The sequence below is a fragment of the Bombina bombina genome, chromosome 2, assembly GCF_027579735.1.
Source record: "Bombina bombina isolate aBomBom1 chromosome 2, aBomBom1.pri, whole genome shotgun sequence".
Classification (NCBI taxonomy): Eukaryota; Metazoa; Chordata; class Amphibia; order Anura; family Bombinatoridae; genus Bombina; species Bombina bombina.
This window is the reverse complement of record NC_069500.1, coordinates 1,189,376,131-1,189,389,590: the sequence shown is the minus strand read 5'-3', so window position 1 is coordinate 1,189,389,590 and position 13,460 is coordinate 1,189,376,131. Positions and strand designations below refer to the sequence as shown.

The 13,460-nt window shown below is 36.5% G+C and overlaps 1 protein-coding gene across 1 annotated transcript in view; it reads right to left on the bottom strand.

Annotated features, from left to right (window-relative positions):
- The window catches only part of LOC128647472 (cytochrome P450 4V2), a 469,121-nt gene extending 456,586 nt beyond the window's left edge, over window positions 1–12,535 (bottom strand). Inside the window, exon 1 of the mRNA XM_053700256.1 lies at window positions 12,170–12,535. Coding sequence (XP_053556231.1) covers window positions 12,170–12,368 — 199 coding nt within the window. The 5' untranslated portion in view covers window positions 12,369–12,535. The remainder of the gene's footprint in view (window positions 1–12,169) is intronic.
- Between the last annotated feature and the right edge of the window lie 925 nt (window positions 12,536–13,460).

Genomic DNA, 13,460 nt, shown 5'->3' with positions numbered 1-13,460 from the left:
CACGCGCAATGACGTCACTGCGCAACTTTATTTAAAACTGACAATTGTCAGTAATAGGGAGATTGGGGCATGCTGCTTAGATGCCTGTATCTCAGGCATCTAAGCAGCTACAGACCTCCAAGACATTTCCAATGGTATAAGTCTTTAATGTGAAAAGTAGAAAATTAAAGTTTATAAAAAAAAAGTAAAACAAAATGTATTTGGGGGTCTCTAGGCAATTTTGATCTTTATTTATGTGCCTTTAGAGACCCCCAAAATACATATTCTAAAAATAAACTTGTTTATTTTTTAAAAATAAATATCAGTTTCAGTATTATAGCTAAATGATCACCGTGGTAACTCGCGTTACCGCAGTGATCACCTAGCTAAGAAATGTCGCATTCCCTTTTCCAATACGAACCAATATTATATTTGTAAAGGCTGTGACACACTGCAAGCGGAGCGGTGCACTGCGTGTAGATGCAGCTGTGCGCGCTCAGTGTGTCCTGCCTTTTCATCTCTGAGCACTCTGCTGCATCAGGTCGCGTAGCTGAGCGCTCAGAGATGAAATAATTGAACTCCAGAAGCGATGCGGTGCGAAGCAGCTGCTTCACCTCTCGCCGCATCGCTTGCAGTGTGTCACAGCCTTAATTCTATGATCACCTGGATAATGTGGTTACAAATTAAAAAATGGTAGAGGAATGCTATTAAAGAAAAATAATATTTTTATAATCAGCCATTTAGCGTGCGTGGAAGATGAGTAAAGCACCCTCTTTACGCAGCTCTCTCCATCTTTTAAAATTTCCGTATTTTTTTGAAAAGAAGCTTATTTTTTGCAATAAAAATGACATTTTCTAGCGACATAATTCCTTTTAAGGGACAGTCAAGTCCAAAAAAAAAAAACTTTCATGATTTAAATAGGGCATGCAATTTTAAACAACTTCCCAATTTACTTTTATCACCAATTTTGCTTTGTTCTCTTGGTATTCTTAGTTGAAAGCTAAACCTAGGAGGTTCATATGCTAATTTCTTAGACCTTGAAGACTGCCTCTAATCTGAATACATTTTGACCACTAGAGGGCATTAGTTCACGTGTTTCATATAGATAACATTGAGCTCATGCACGTAAAGTGACCTAGGAGTGAGCACTGATTGGCTAAACTGCATGTCTGTCAAAAGAACTGAAATAAGGGGGCAGTCAGCAGAAGCTTAGATACAAGATAATTACAGAGGTAAAACGTGTATTATTATAACTGTGTTGGTTATACAAAACTGGGGAAAGGGTAATAAAGGGATTATCTTTCTTTTTAAACAACAAAAGTTCAGGTGTTGACTGTCCCTTTAAAAATATCTATTTATTTTGTAAAGAAAATTTATTTTTATTTTTTAAAATAGTCTTTCAAATTTACGGGGATATGTCTGCAATCAGACAGCTGTAGCCACCTGATAAATTAAGATATATTATTAAGTACAAATTTTTGGAAAGTACACCCTTTGGCGCATTAAATGAGGGGCCAAAAGTATCGCTAACACAAAAATAGACAATGTAATAATAAGTGGAATATGGCTCTTTGCTAAAAATAAAATATATTTTTTATGCAAAGCACCATAGTCCATTAATTGTTGTGCACCTCAATTATGTGCTAGAGATACATGTAGCCCCTCATTTGATGCACCAAAGGGTGTACTTTCAGTTTCTACAAATGTGTGCTTTGTGTACCATACAAAAGATACCAAGAGAACAAAGCAAATTTGATGAGAAAAGTTAGTCAAAATTAAACTTTCATGATTCAGATAGGTCATGCAATTTTAAACAGAATGCCCATTTAAACTTGGTGATAGACAACCAGCAATTAAAGGGACAGTAAACACATCCCTTGTTCTCTATTTTAAAATGTGAAAAGCAGCGCGATCCTCACAACTTAAAGGGACAGTAAAGGCAAGAAATAAACAATGATTCAAAGAATCCCATTGTAAGCAACTTACCAATTTACCTCTATTATCAAATCAGCTGTGTTCTCTTAATATCCTTTATTGACGAGTAAACCTAAGTAGGCTGATAGGAGCATATGATGTTTTTGACTCTGTATTTATCAGGCAGAAATTAAAGGGACACTGAAATTATCTAAAGGAGAGTAACTGCACATGAGCAAACACATCAGCACTGGAATCCAATGAAAGTTAGATTTCAACATGGCAGTCTACGGCATAAGTGTGCAATAGCATTAGGTCTAAAAAAAATAATGTGCATACCTTATTAAAAAAATACTAAGCATCATCTGAGCCCAGTGTGTGTGTATATATATATATATATATATATATATATATATATATATATATATATATATATATATATATATACACACACACATACATACATACACACACACACACGTGTATTTATGGGTTTATACGTTGGAAAAATGGTCCGGACAGACTTGCTTGACGCAGGGTTACCACAACCTTTCAATTTGTAAAAACCGCAATACCTGCGAAGCACACTATAACAAGGTATGCCTGTAAATCTTACTTAGCTTTCCCATCTTTGTTTAAAACTAAAGACCTGCCATTTTGGATCTTTGTGTTTGCAGTAAGTGTAAATGTAGTTTTTCACATCTAAAGAAACCCTTCATTGTTTTCTTTACGGTTCATGTTTGTTACTGATCTTTAGTGAAATAATCTGATGCTATGAATTGCAAAAGATGAAAAGGATGCGAGGAGCCACTATACTTGTTTGATAAGGTATAATCATTAACATTTTCAGCCTATATAAACACGGAATGGCAGATCCTACACCCTCATGTCCACATGAAATTGGATGACAGTCAAATAGCAGTAAAATATGTGGGGAAAATAAAGAACAGGCGAGATTTAGATAAAGAGAATAAAGTGCTTTTCAGGAATGTTTCCATGGCTGGGAGCCTCTTGCAGGTGAGGGTGCAAATGCAGAAGATACCATGGTTAGAAGAGACACTGCCACCCAGATGGAAAAGCAGTTTATAAAATGTGAGAAAATATTGAGGGTAATTTGAGCCCTGGAGTAGTTGGAAAACATTAAACTATTATAAAAAGCAGAGCTAAAGAAAGACAGGAAAAAAAAATAAGGAACTCATAATAAGGCTACAAACTGTAATAAGTACTGACGCATTATGAGGAGTATTAAACTTAAATGAGTCTAGCAGAGGCAGAAGAGTAAAAGGTTATAACTTAAACCTGTAATTGTATTCTTAAAAAGGGACAGTAAAGTCAAAATGAAACTTTCATGATTAAGCTATAGAGTATGTAAGTTTAAACAACCTTCAAATTTACTGCTATGATATAATTTGCTTCATTCTCTTGCCAGTAGTACATTGATGCTACTTTAACAAAGGATACTAAGAGAATGAAGAGTATAAGTAAATAGCACTCACGATTTTAAACAACTTTCCTATTTAATTATAATAACTTTTACTTCATTTTCTTTGTATCTTTTGTTGAAGCAACAACAATGTACTACTGGCAGCTAGCTGAATACGTTGGGTGAGCCAATGGCAAGAGGCACATATGTGCAGCCACCAATAAGCAGCTAGCTCCCAGCAGTACATTGCCTCTACTTAGGTATGCTTTCAACAAATGGCACAGAGAGAATTAGGAAGAAAAATAGTATAAATAAGGAGATTGTTTAAAATTGCATGCGCCATCTGAATCATGAATGGAAATAAAATGGGATTCATTTCTTTTAAGAGTACAGTGATTTGAGGAAGAAAGCATGATAAACTTATGACCTAACAGTTTTCAGAAGAGAGACCTACACTGATCTAAAAGCAATATAAAAAAAACTACTAAAATAACTCCAATTACAAAAGAGAAGTACTAAAGAAGAAGTAAAATTATATGTGAGTGTTTGTTTGAATCAACTGCTTATGAGTAAATCTGGCTCTGAGGAATTGTAAGATGTTGCAATATAATTCTGGTGTTTTTTGGTGTGCGGGGTTGATAATGTTTTATTATATTGTGAGTTAGGGTTTGCATTACATTATGTTCACCAAACACAAGTTCCAGGTGTAATGTATTTTTCCATTAGCAGCTTATTTCACAATATTCTGCTACACTTGAGCTATTTTAATCTCAGATAGGGTTTTTACTTTGATCGTGTTTTCCTTGAGAGCAATGACTTATACATGCTGCAGGGAAGAACAGGAATGGTGATACTGAACAGCAGTATTCATGATCATCCCTGCAGCACATTTATCTAACTCATAGCTTCCCAGAAATACATGGCCAAGGAATGTCATCTTTGCCTAGGCAGATAGCGGCTCTACTTGAGCAACCTCATGAAGTGCCGTCACTGCTATTTAGCGACAAAACCTATTTCCATCTTGAACATGGCCTGAATGCCAGCAGTGATGCTATACATTTCTATTATTTCCTTAGTCCAATTGTGCTTTTTATTGAGATCAACCTTCACAATATCCATCTGGTCCAATCCAAAGAAACAGTTCACATACTGGACAATTTTCTTTGCAGGCTACATATCATGAGTGGACCAATAAACAGAACAAGTTAAAGGGATAGAAAAGTAAAAATGTACAAGGCCTGTGCACCAGCATTCATACACCACAGCTTCTCAGAGTCAACAGTGGCTAGTGTGGCACAAATTAAGTCTTGACAATATACGCCAGCTCTCCGAACTTGAATACTGTTGCACAGGCCCGCACAACATATGTGCATATGCCACTGAAAAACAAACACTTTACTAGAAGCATTTTGCTAATTTAATTATACTGGATAAATGCTTTTATTTAAAATACAAATGCATCCATGTACATTTAAATTTAAGTAGAATGTTATGGTGGGAAATTCAAAGCAAATAATGAGACCCCTTATTAATTTGTCCGATAGTAGAGAATAGTATTACATCATATATTCAGTGATAAACATGCTATCAAGATGTAAATAATCCAATAAAGTCAATTATCCATAAATATTTGAAGGGGGGTGCTAACTGTCAGTTAATGAAAGCAAACCGGAAGGGAAAGTGACAGTGTACTAGCACTCTTAAGATATTATATAGATAAGTAATGGTATGAGACAAGGAAGATCACCTAAATCAGGGATCTAATAAAACATAACATTTAATGAGGATAATTAAAATATCGTGAGTGCAAAGTGCGTGCATTAAAAAGTATGTACATAGGGTGACAACATCCACTGAAATAATCTAGTACTATATAAAACCGCAAACCAAAATCGCTCATAATTTGCAAAGGAAATTACCTAAAAAGGGGGGGGGGGGGGGAAATCGACCCCGCCACAATGTAACTAAAAAATGCAATATGGAGCAGGAGTAAGCACGGCTCTGTGTGACGGCGGTATGCTGTTGGGTATGAGCCGAAAATTAACCGATTGTCTAAAACTATAATGGTCGATGTTGTCCCCACTCGCGCCTGATGCGCATTTCGCCGCTACCACAGCTTTGTCAAAGGCTAACCCGATCTGGGATCGCCCCCTTGTCTTTATGTTTCGACTAACCATTCAGCATTGCGTGCAGTTACACACCCACAGCTTACAGCCTATCACGAGTGACTAGCGTTAATTGGTCATAAGCCTGTCACATGTCTAAAGCGTCTACAATGACGTAGTCCTCCTTTGTATTGACAGACATGCAGGGTGTCAGAGACACATTAACTTGTAATAATAATTCCTTTGAAACAGTTCTTGATCACATAACATATATAGGAGTATAGATAGGCACACATAATGTTCACCATTGATTACGCTTGAAGATGTATATTCTTATATATTCGATCTAATACTTAGTCAATTTAAGCACTATCAGGATACGTAAATAATGCAATGTATTTAGCCAAAATTATCTTGGAAAGTGGTTATGCCAGATAAAATTTGAACAAAACAAATTGATGATGTTTATAAAGCTTACTCTCAAGATATGAGTTATATCATTAACCCAATAACATTAGTTTGACCACATTCTTAAATATGTTTAGATAAGAAATGATAAAAATGACAACTAAATATTGTGCTTCTAGCAATTCATTGACTACATTTCTATCCAACATGACGAGTTATGCAACTCCCAAGTGTGACCATATCTCAAAATATAATAGATTACCAACGTTCATAAATCATCTTTAATGTTTGTGCTCATTTATCAATAACTTAATTATCATGTATGTTGATAGACATATACAAGGAAGAAAACAGATCTAGAGCAGATGGATCTATTAGATCTTATAAGGTGTGCGAATGTGTAAGATACATCCCAGTACATGCACATTCATATGGATAAACAGGTGTGTTAAAAAACATCTGAGGGAAGAATCACTCAATATTGATGATGCAGATCCGTATAGTAGAGGTTAATATAAACAACACAAAGTATAAAAATGCTATAGTTTTTATTCAGCACCCTCAATGCATAAATAAGTATCCATGTTGATAAGCCATTGTGTGCTCGCATAATCTCATATGTTGAGGATGGAAATTTTTATTTGTATAACAAGCAGACATACTGTAAATAATCCATATTCACTTGGTAGCGATAGCATATCATAGAAAAGATCCAAATCCATCCTGTTCATTCAAGCCGTATGGCACAATTGTATTCAACCAAAAGATCCATCTACATTCAGCTTGAAGTAGCATGGATTCAATGTCACCGCCTCTTATACCTGGTTTGATAACTTGCAGCACACATATTTTGAGAAGTGGTCTAGTTCCATGTTGGTACAAATAGTGTCTAGCGACAGGGGTCAGATTTTTGTCTTTCATTTTATCAGATTTACAATTCTTAATACTGTTAATATGTTCCCCCAATCTTACACGGAGTTCACGTGTTGTGATCCCGATGTACCTTTTTCCACAATTACACTGAAGACATTCCTTTGACTGTGTCTCTGACACCCTGCATGTCTGTCAATACAAAGGAGGACTACGTCATTGTAGACGCTTTAGACATGTGACAGGCTTATGACCAATTAACGCTAGTCAATCGTGATAGGCTGTAAGCTGTGGGTGTGTAACTGCACGCAACGCTGAATGGTTAGTCGAAACAAAGACAAGGGGGCAATCCCAGATTGGGTTAGCCTTTGACAAAGCCGTGGTAGCGGCGAAATGCGCATCAGGCACGAGTGGGGACAACATCGACCATTATAGTTTTAGACAATTAGTTCATTTTGGGCTCATACCCAACAGCATACCACAGTCACACAGAGCCGTGCTTACTCCTGCTCCATATTGCATTTTTTAGTTACAATGTTGGGGTGGTCAACCCCCCTTTTTAGGTAATTTCCTTTGCAAATTATGAGCGATTTTGGTTTGCGGTTTTATATAGTACTAGATTATTTCAGTGGATGTTGTCACCCTATGTACATACTTTTTAATCCACGTTTTAATGCACTCACAATATTTTAAATTATCCTCATAAAATGTTATGTTTTATTAGATCCCTGATTTAGGTGATCTTCCTTGTCTCATACTATTACTTATCTATATAATATCTTAAGAGTGCTAGTACACTGTCACTTTCCCTTCCGGTTTGCTTACATTTAAATCTTTTAATCCATTTAAAGAGCTCTGTTTGTTCTCAGATGAGCATTCACGTATTTGCCGTGTATGTATTCTCTTGTATATAAGAGATAGTTTATAGGTGTATTCTGTAAGAAGGTAGTCTGTATATATGTTAGAGTAAATTGTCTACTAACCTTAAAGCTGTTTGTTAAAAATGTAAATTATTGAGTAGACATTGTGTAAAATTATAACCTATGTAAAAAAGGCAATGTCAATACAAATTAAAGGGACATCAAACAAACATTTTCTTTAAAGGGACATTAAACCCAAATGTTTTCTTTCATGATTCAGATAGAAAATATCATTTTAAACAACTTTCTGATTTACTTCTGTTATCTAATTTGTTTCATTCTCTTGATATTCCTTCCTGAAAAGCATATCTAGATAGGCTCAGTAGCTTCTGATTGGTGGCTGCACATATGTGCCTCATGTGATTGGCTGACCCATGTGCACTGCTATTTCTTTAACAAAGGATATCTAAATAATGAAGCAAATTAGATAATAGAAGTCAATTGGAATTTTGTTTAAAATTTTATTCTGTGTCTGAATCATGAAAGAAAAAATTTGGGTTTAATGTCCCTTTAATGATTCAGATAAAGCACACACTTGATTTATGTCTATTATCAAATTTTCTTAATTCCCTTGGTATCATTTGCTAAAAGAGCAGCAATGCACTACTGGAAGCTAGCTGAGCATATCTAGTGCGATAATGATGACACAAATGTGTGCAGGCACCAACCACCAGCTAGCTCCTAGTAGTGTAGGATATGTACATATTCATTTTCAACAATGGATACAAGAGAATAAAGTAAAGAGAAAATGGCATGATTGTGGTTAAAAATCCAGCAGCTCATTTGCTACCAGAATCAGAATGTCTAAGAGTGTGAACGTTTCAGAGAATCGGACACTGTACTCTCCTCAGTATAGGGAATGAAGGAGAATGTCCTCTATTTTACTTCATCGGTACTCCCTGCATTCTTCATTTTTGGCTTTAAGACAGTGGTTCTCAACCCAAGTGACTTTAAAAAACCACATGCAGTCACGACTGAGCCTTGCCATAACATACCTAAGAGATTCTGAGGCCACATGGAAAAAAGGTGTTATGGTCAGATGAGACTAAAATTTCATTATTTGGCCTCAACACCAAACCATATGTCTGGAGGAAATCCAATGCAGCTCACCATTTAAATAACACCATACCTACAGTAAAGCATGGAGGTAGTAATATCCTGTTATGGGGCTGTTTCTCTGCAGCAGGCACTGGAGCACATGTCAGTATAGAAGGAATAATCAATGGGGCAAAATACTGTCAAATTCTTGAGGAAAATCTGCTGCCCTCTGCCAGGAAGTTGTCAATGGTAAGACCAATGGTTTACCTTCAAACATGACAATGACCCAAAGCACAAAGCAAAAATGACCAGACAGTGGTTGAAGGAGAAAAAGGTGAATGTCCTTGCATGGCCTAGTCAGAGCCCAGACTTAAACCCCATTGAATATCTGTGGCATGACTTGAAAAATGCAGTCCACAAACAGTCACCATCAAATGTAACGGAACTGGAGCAGTTCTGCAAAGAAGAGTGGGCAAATATTGCAGTCTAGTCTGGGAGACATATCCCAACAGCCTAAAGGCTGTAATTAAAGCAAAAGGTGGTTCAACAAAATATTGACACAAGGGATCGGTGATCCTTTTTCCAACTCAGGCCTAGTTTCCATTGAGGTAGTAAATTGTGGAAACTGGTGATAAAAACTATTTATCATTAAACTTGTTACCACAAATTTCCAAACGTTGCCACCTCAATGGAAACTTGGCCTCAGTGATGATTTTATATATATTTTATGTGTGGGCCTGTCAGAGTGTGCAGTGAGGGGATGTCAGGTCGTGACCCACCAAATGGGCCGTCACGGTCCTGTAATGGACCATGGCCCGGCTGTTGAGAAACCAGGCTTAAGGACATAAAGAGAAGAAATCAAATATCCCAACTTACTAAGTATGTCTCAAGTCATCCTTACTGATTTCGCTGTAAGAAACAGAGGCATACAAAGCCTATATATCTGCAGGTACACCACTTATCTGGAAGAGGAGACTCAGTTCTTTCATTGTGGGTCACATGTCAATCTAAGATATAGATAATAATGCTACAATTAGCTAACGCCTTCAATATTAGTAATCAGGAAGACGTTGGTGAGAAATGGACTCCGATAGACCAACCTGTAGCACACAGTGGTGGCAAATCATTGTATGTGCCCAAATTGGCACTAATCTCCTAATGAAATGATCTTGCATGTATCTGCACATTCTGGCTCATATTATTTCCTCCTATGCTTTAGTAAGGAGGATATAAGACCTCTTTTGAATGAGGGGCCACATGCCCCCAACAGATGATTAGTACCCATAGCCCCCCAACAGATGTTCAGTACTCATACTAATGGTGATCACTTGCACCTCTAGAAGCAGGGAGCTTTAATGTAAGGAAAAGTGGGGACTCTGTGTGATTCATGGAGTAGAAGATAGGTGATGTGACAGAGGGAAATGAGACCCTATTAAGGAAAAAGAAAGTTGCCTCTTTCCAGGGAGTGCTTTTATAATCACTGTCAGTTACAGGTAACTGACAAAGAACTAGAGGTACTCAAGAACAATCAAGGTCTGCTGGAAAAAATAATATTGGACTTGTTTAGTAAACTCACAGTGAGTGCAAAAGTATAAAATAGCTACCATTACATTAGTGTGAAATAGCTCAACTTGAAAGGGGTCAAAGAACTTTGGTTCAATATATAGGTATTTTTTTAATAAATGTGTGACTGCTTTTCCAAATCTAGGCTCTCTGTTTTCATAAACTGGATATAATATGTACCTAGTTGGCACAATGTTCAAATCCTCTTTTGAGGTCCTGAAGAATGTAACTGAAGTAGCTTTGGCACAGAATTGGAAGGGGGAATGCTACTTAACATAAGGTTGTTTATCCAGGCCTTCCAACAAGCTTCCTCTGTTTCAGAAAGCCAGGTGTATTCTGTACAAGAGCTTATGAAATATCAGCTCCCACGTGATTGAGCAACAGTAGTACATCTAAATACAAAAAACATGGGTAAAGGTGGGAAGACTTCACGTCAGCTACAGGTTTATTTTTCTTTGTGGAGTAGTATCCCCTACCGCAGGCAAAACTTAGTGAAATGTGCACTGTACATTTATATTGTGCTGAGCTCTCCAAAATCATAAACACTCAAAGGTTCCCTATTACTCTTAAGGCAAAACAATGTAGGAATTATATAAAGCTGAATGTCATGTAGACTTTATGTGCAAGTTGGAATTCCAATAAAAATTTGTGTTCTAATTGACCATTTATAGCCAACTGTGAATATCTTAATTTTCCTTTGCCCTATAAATGTCAAAGTTTTCAATAAATAAATAAAATATGTTTTTAACAAATAATACTGAGATCAAGTAAAAGGGTTAAAACGAATACCGAAGGCCTGAGGGTTTAGAAAGCTATCTAAAGTAAGTCTGTTATTAAAAATATTCGCTAAAGAAGTGCTGAAATATTATTTTAATTGTGTTTAAATTGATCACTTTTATATATTTTAATAAAAAAATATTCTGGATTGGCCTCAGAGAATCTTTGCAAATATATTTAATAGTGATGTGCTTAAGAATTCAATGTACTAACAGGGCATTATGACTCCAAGTTTAGAGGCAAAATAAAAATGTGACTGCATCTTAAAGGGACATTCTGATCAAAATGTAAATGCCTATAGATGAATTACATCTTTGATTAGAAACATATTTGCAATATACATGTATTGGCAAAAATGCTTCTAGTAAAAGTTATCACTGTTTTAGTGTTAAATGTTTTTCTCTGCATGTGCAGCATAGCTAGATATTCTCAGTGCATCAGAATTTAAATACTGCAGCTGCTCAAAGCACGAGTGAGGTTTGTAATCATGTCAGCAATTAACAAATTGAGTCATTGCCATTTTATACAAGCACTTTAGGCTCTCTGAGCAAGTGCAGTGTTTAAATGCTGGTGCATGTTTGCTAATACATGTATTAACAAAAATTATTCAAAATTGATATGCATCCACGTTGATTACAATTTTGGTTGGATTGTCCCTTTAAAGGGACATTCAACACTTAGTTTAACATGTTTTGATATTGAAAATAAAAAAACGGAGGTCCGCCTACACTATACCCCTTCTGCTTTGCCGCCTTGTTTTGCACGTGCAATTTCTGTCTGAGGACTGGATTCTGATTTGCTTATCAGTTGAAGAAGAAGGCAGCTACGTAATGGTGGGGGGAGTTCGGCATCCATATTTACCGGGTATTAGAGTAGTTAGCGCCGCTGATTAGGACAGAAGCAAGGCGGCAAGGCAGGAGGGTTATAGTGTAGGCGGACCTCCGTTTTTTTATTTTCAATATCAAAACATGTTAAACTAAGTGTTGAATGTCCCTTTAAGTGATGTCTACAAAGGACGAGTGGTGTATATATATATATATATATATATATATATATATATATACATATACACACATATATACATACACGTGTATTTACTAACATATATCTCACTTAACCACATAACATATTGAAAAGTGAATTGCAGGACAACATTGACATTTCACATTTACCTCCACCGTTAGGTTTCAGTTCCAGGGCATTCCCTATAAAGGGGTAAGCGGTGCTAACACCTGGAATTGGTTTCATCATATTCCATTTCCGAATGTAGTCGATCAGGAAAGAGATAAAGGAGGACGCAAGCAAAGTAAACAGGAGAACAGCAGCTGCAGTCACCCACAGGAGCAAATGCGCATCACCCTTTAGATCCATCACTCAGCTGCTGCTAAAGCGGTAGTCAGAAGCTGATTGCAGGTTATTCTCTGTGTTTATGTAGCAAATCATTAATACCAGTTGTCTTTATCCTATATGTTTATGTACTTCCCTAAACTGTCACGTAGCCAATAGGCAGCGCGCTGTTCCCTCATAACACAGGCTGCTAGGTGTGGTAATGCGGTCACTACACATTTACTTTAACCAGTCCAATGCCAAGCGCTTTCCCAACACTTGGACATGGCCTTAAAGTTTACGTTGTAAACGGCTTTCTGATTGGTTTCCATGTGAAGCTTCATTCTCAGGTGGGATTATGATTGGTAGTCTTTTCCTTCCATCATTTATTATTATAAAGGGAAACGTGTTATTTGTTTCTGATAGTTCTTCCCTGCGGCGATATATATGCAGCCCGAGGCAATGTGTTACAGCAGGAAGGGACGTTTAAAAAAAAAAACAATGGCTAGTTGGCTTCTGCTGTACAGTGCATTCGTGATTACTATACCGTCGATATTATTTCTTTAAAGGGACATTACAGCAAAAATTGTAATCAAAATGGGTGCATTTCAGTTTTGCATAGAAGCATGTTTGTAATATACATGTAATAGCAAACATGCTTCTAATATAAGCTATAGCTGTTTCAAAAGTGTATGCACCAGCATTGTATGTAAACACAGCACTTGATCAGAGAGCCTAAGGTGCCTTTACCATCTGGTAATTACTCAATTTGTTAATTGATGACATGATGCAAGCCTCACTAGCTCCCTGAGCAGCTGCAGTATTTAAAATGTTGGTGCACTGAGAAAATCTAGCGCTATGCTTCACATGCAGGTGCAGAAAAAATGTTAACACTAAAACAGCAATAACTTTTATTAGAAGCATTTTTGCCAATACATGTATATTGCAAATATGTTTATATTCAAAGATGTAATTCATCTATGTGCATTTAAATTTTGACTGGAATGTCCCTTTAACTCTAATTGGTTATATTTGTCGGACGTTCTTATATTAAGTTGTGCAACTTTTAAAAGTTATCTAAATGGGGCAGAGAGGGTCAGTTAAGTGAAAGGTTTAGACCAATATTTAACATATTTT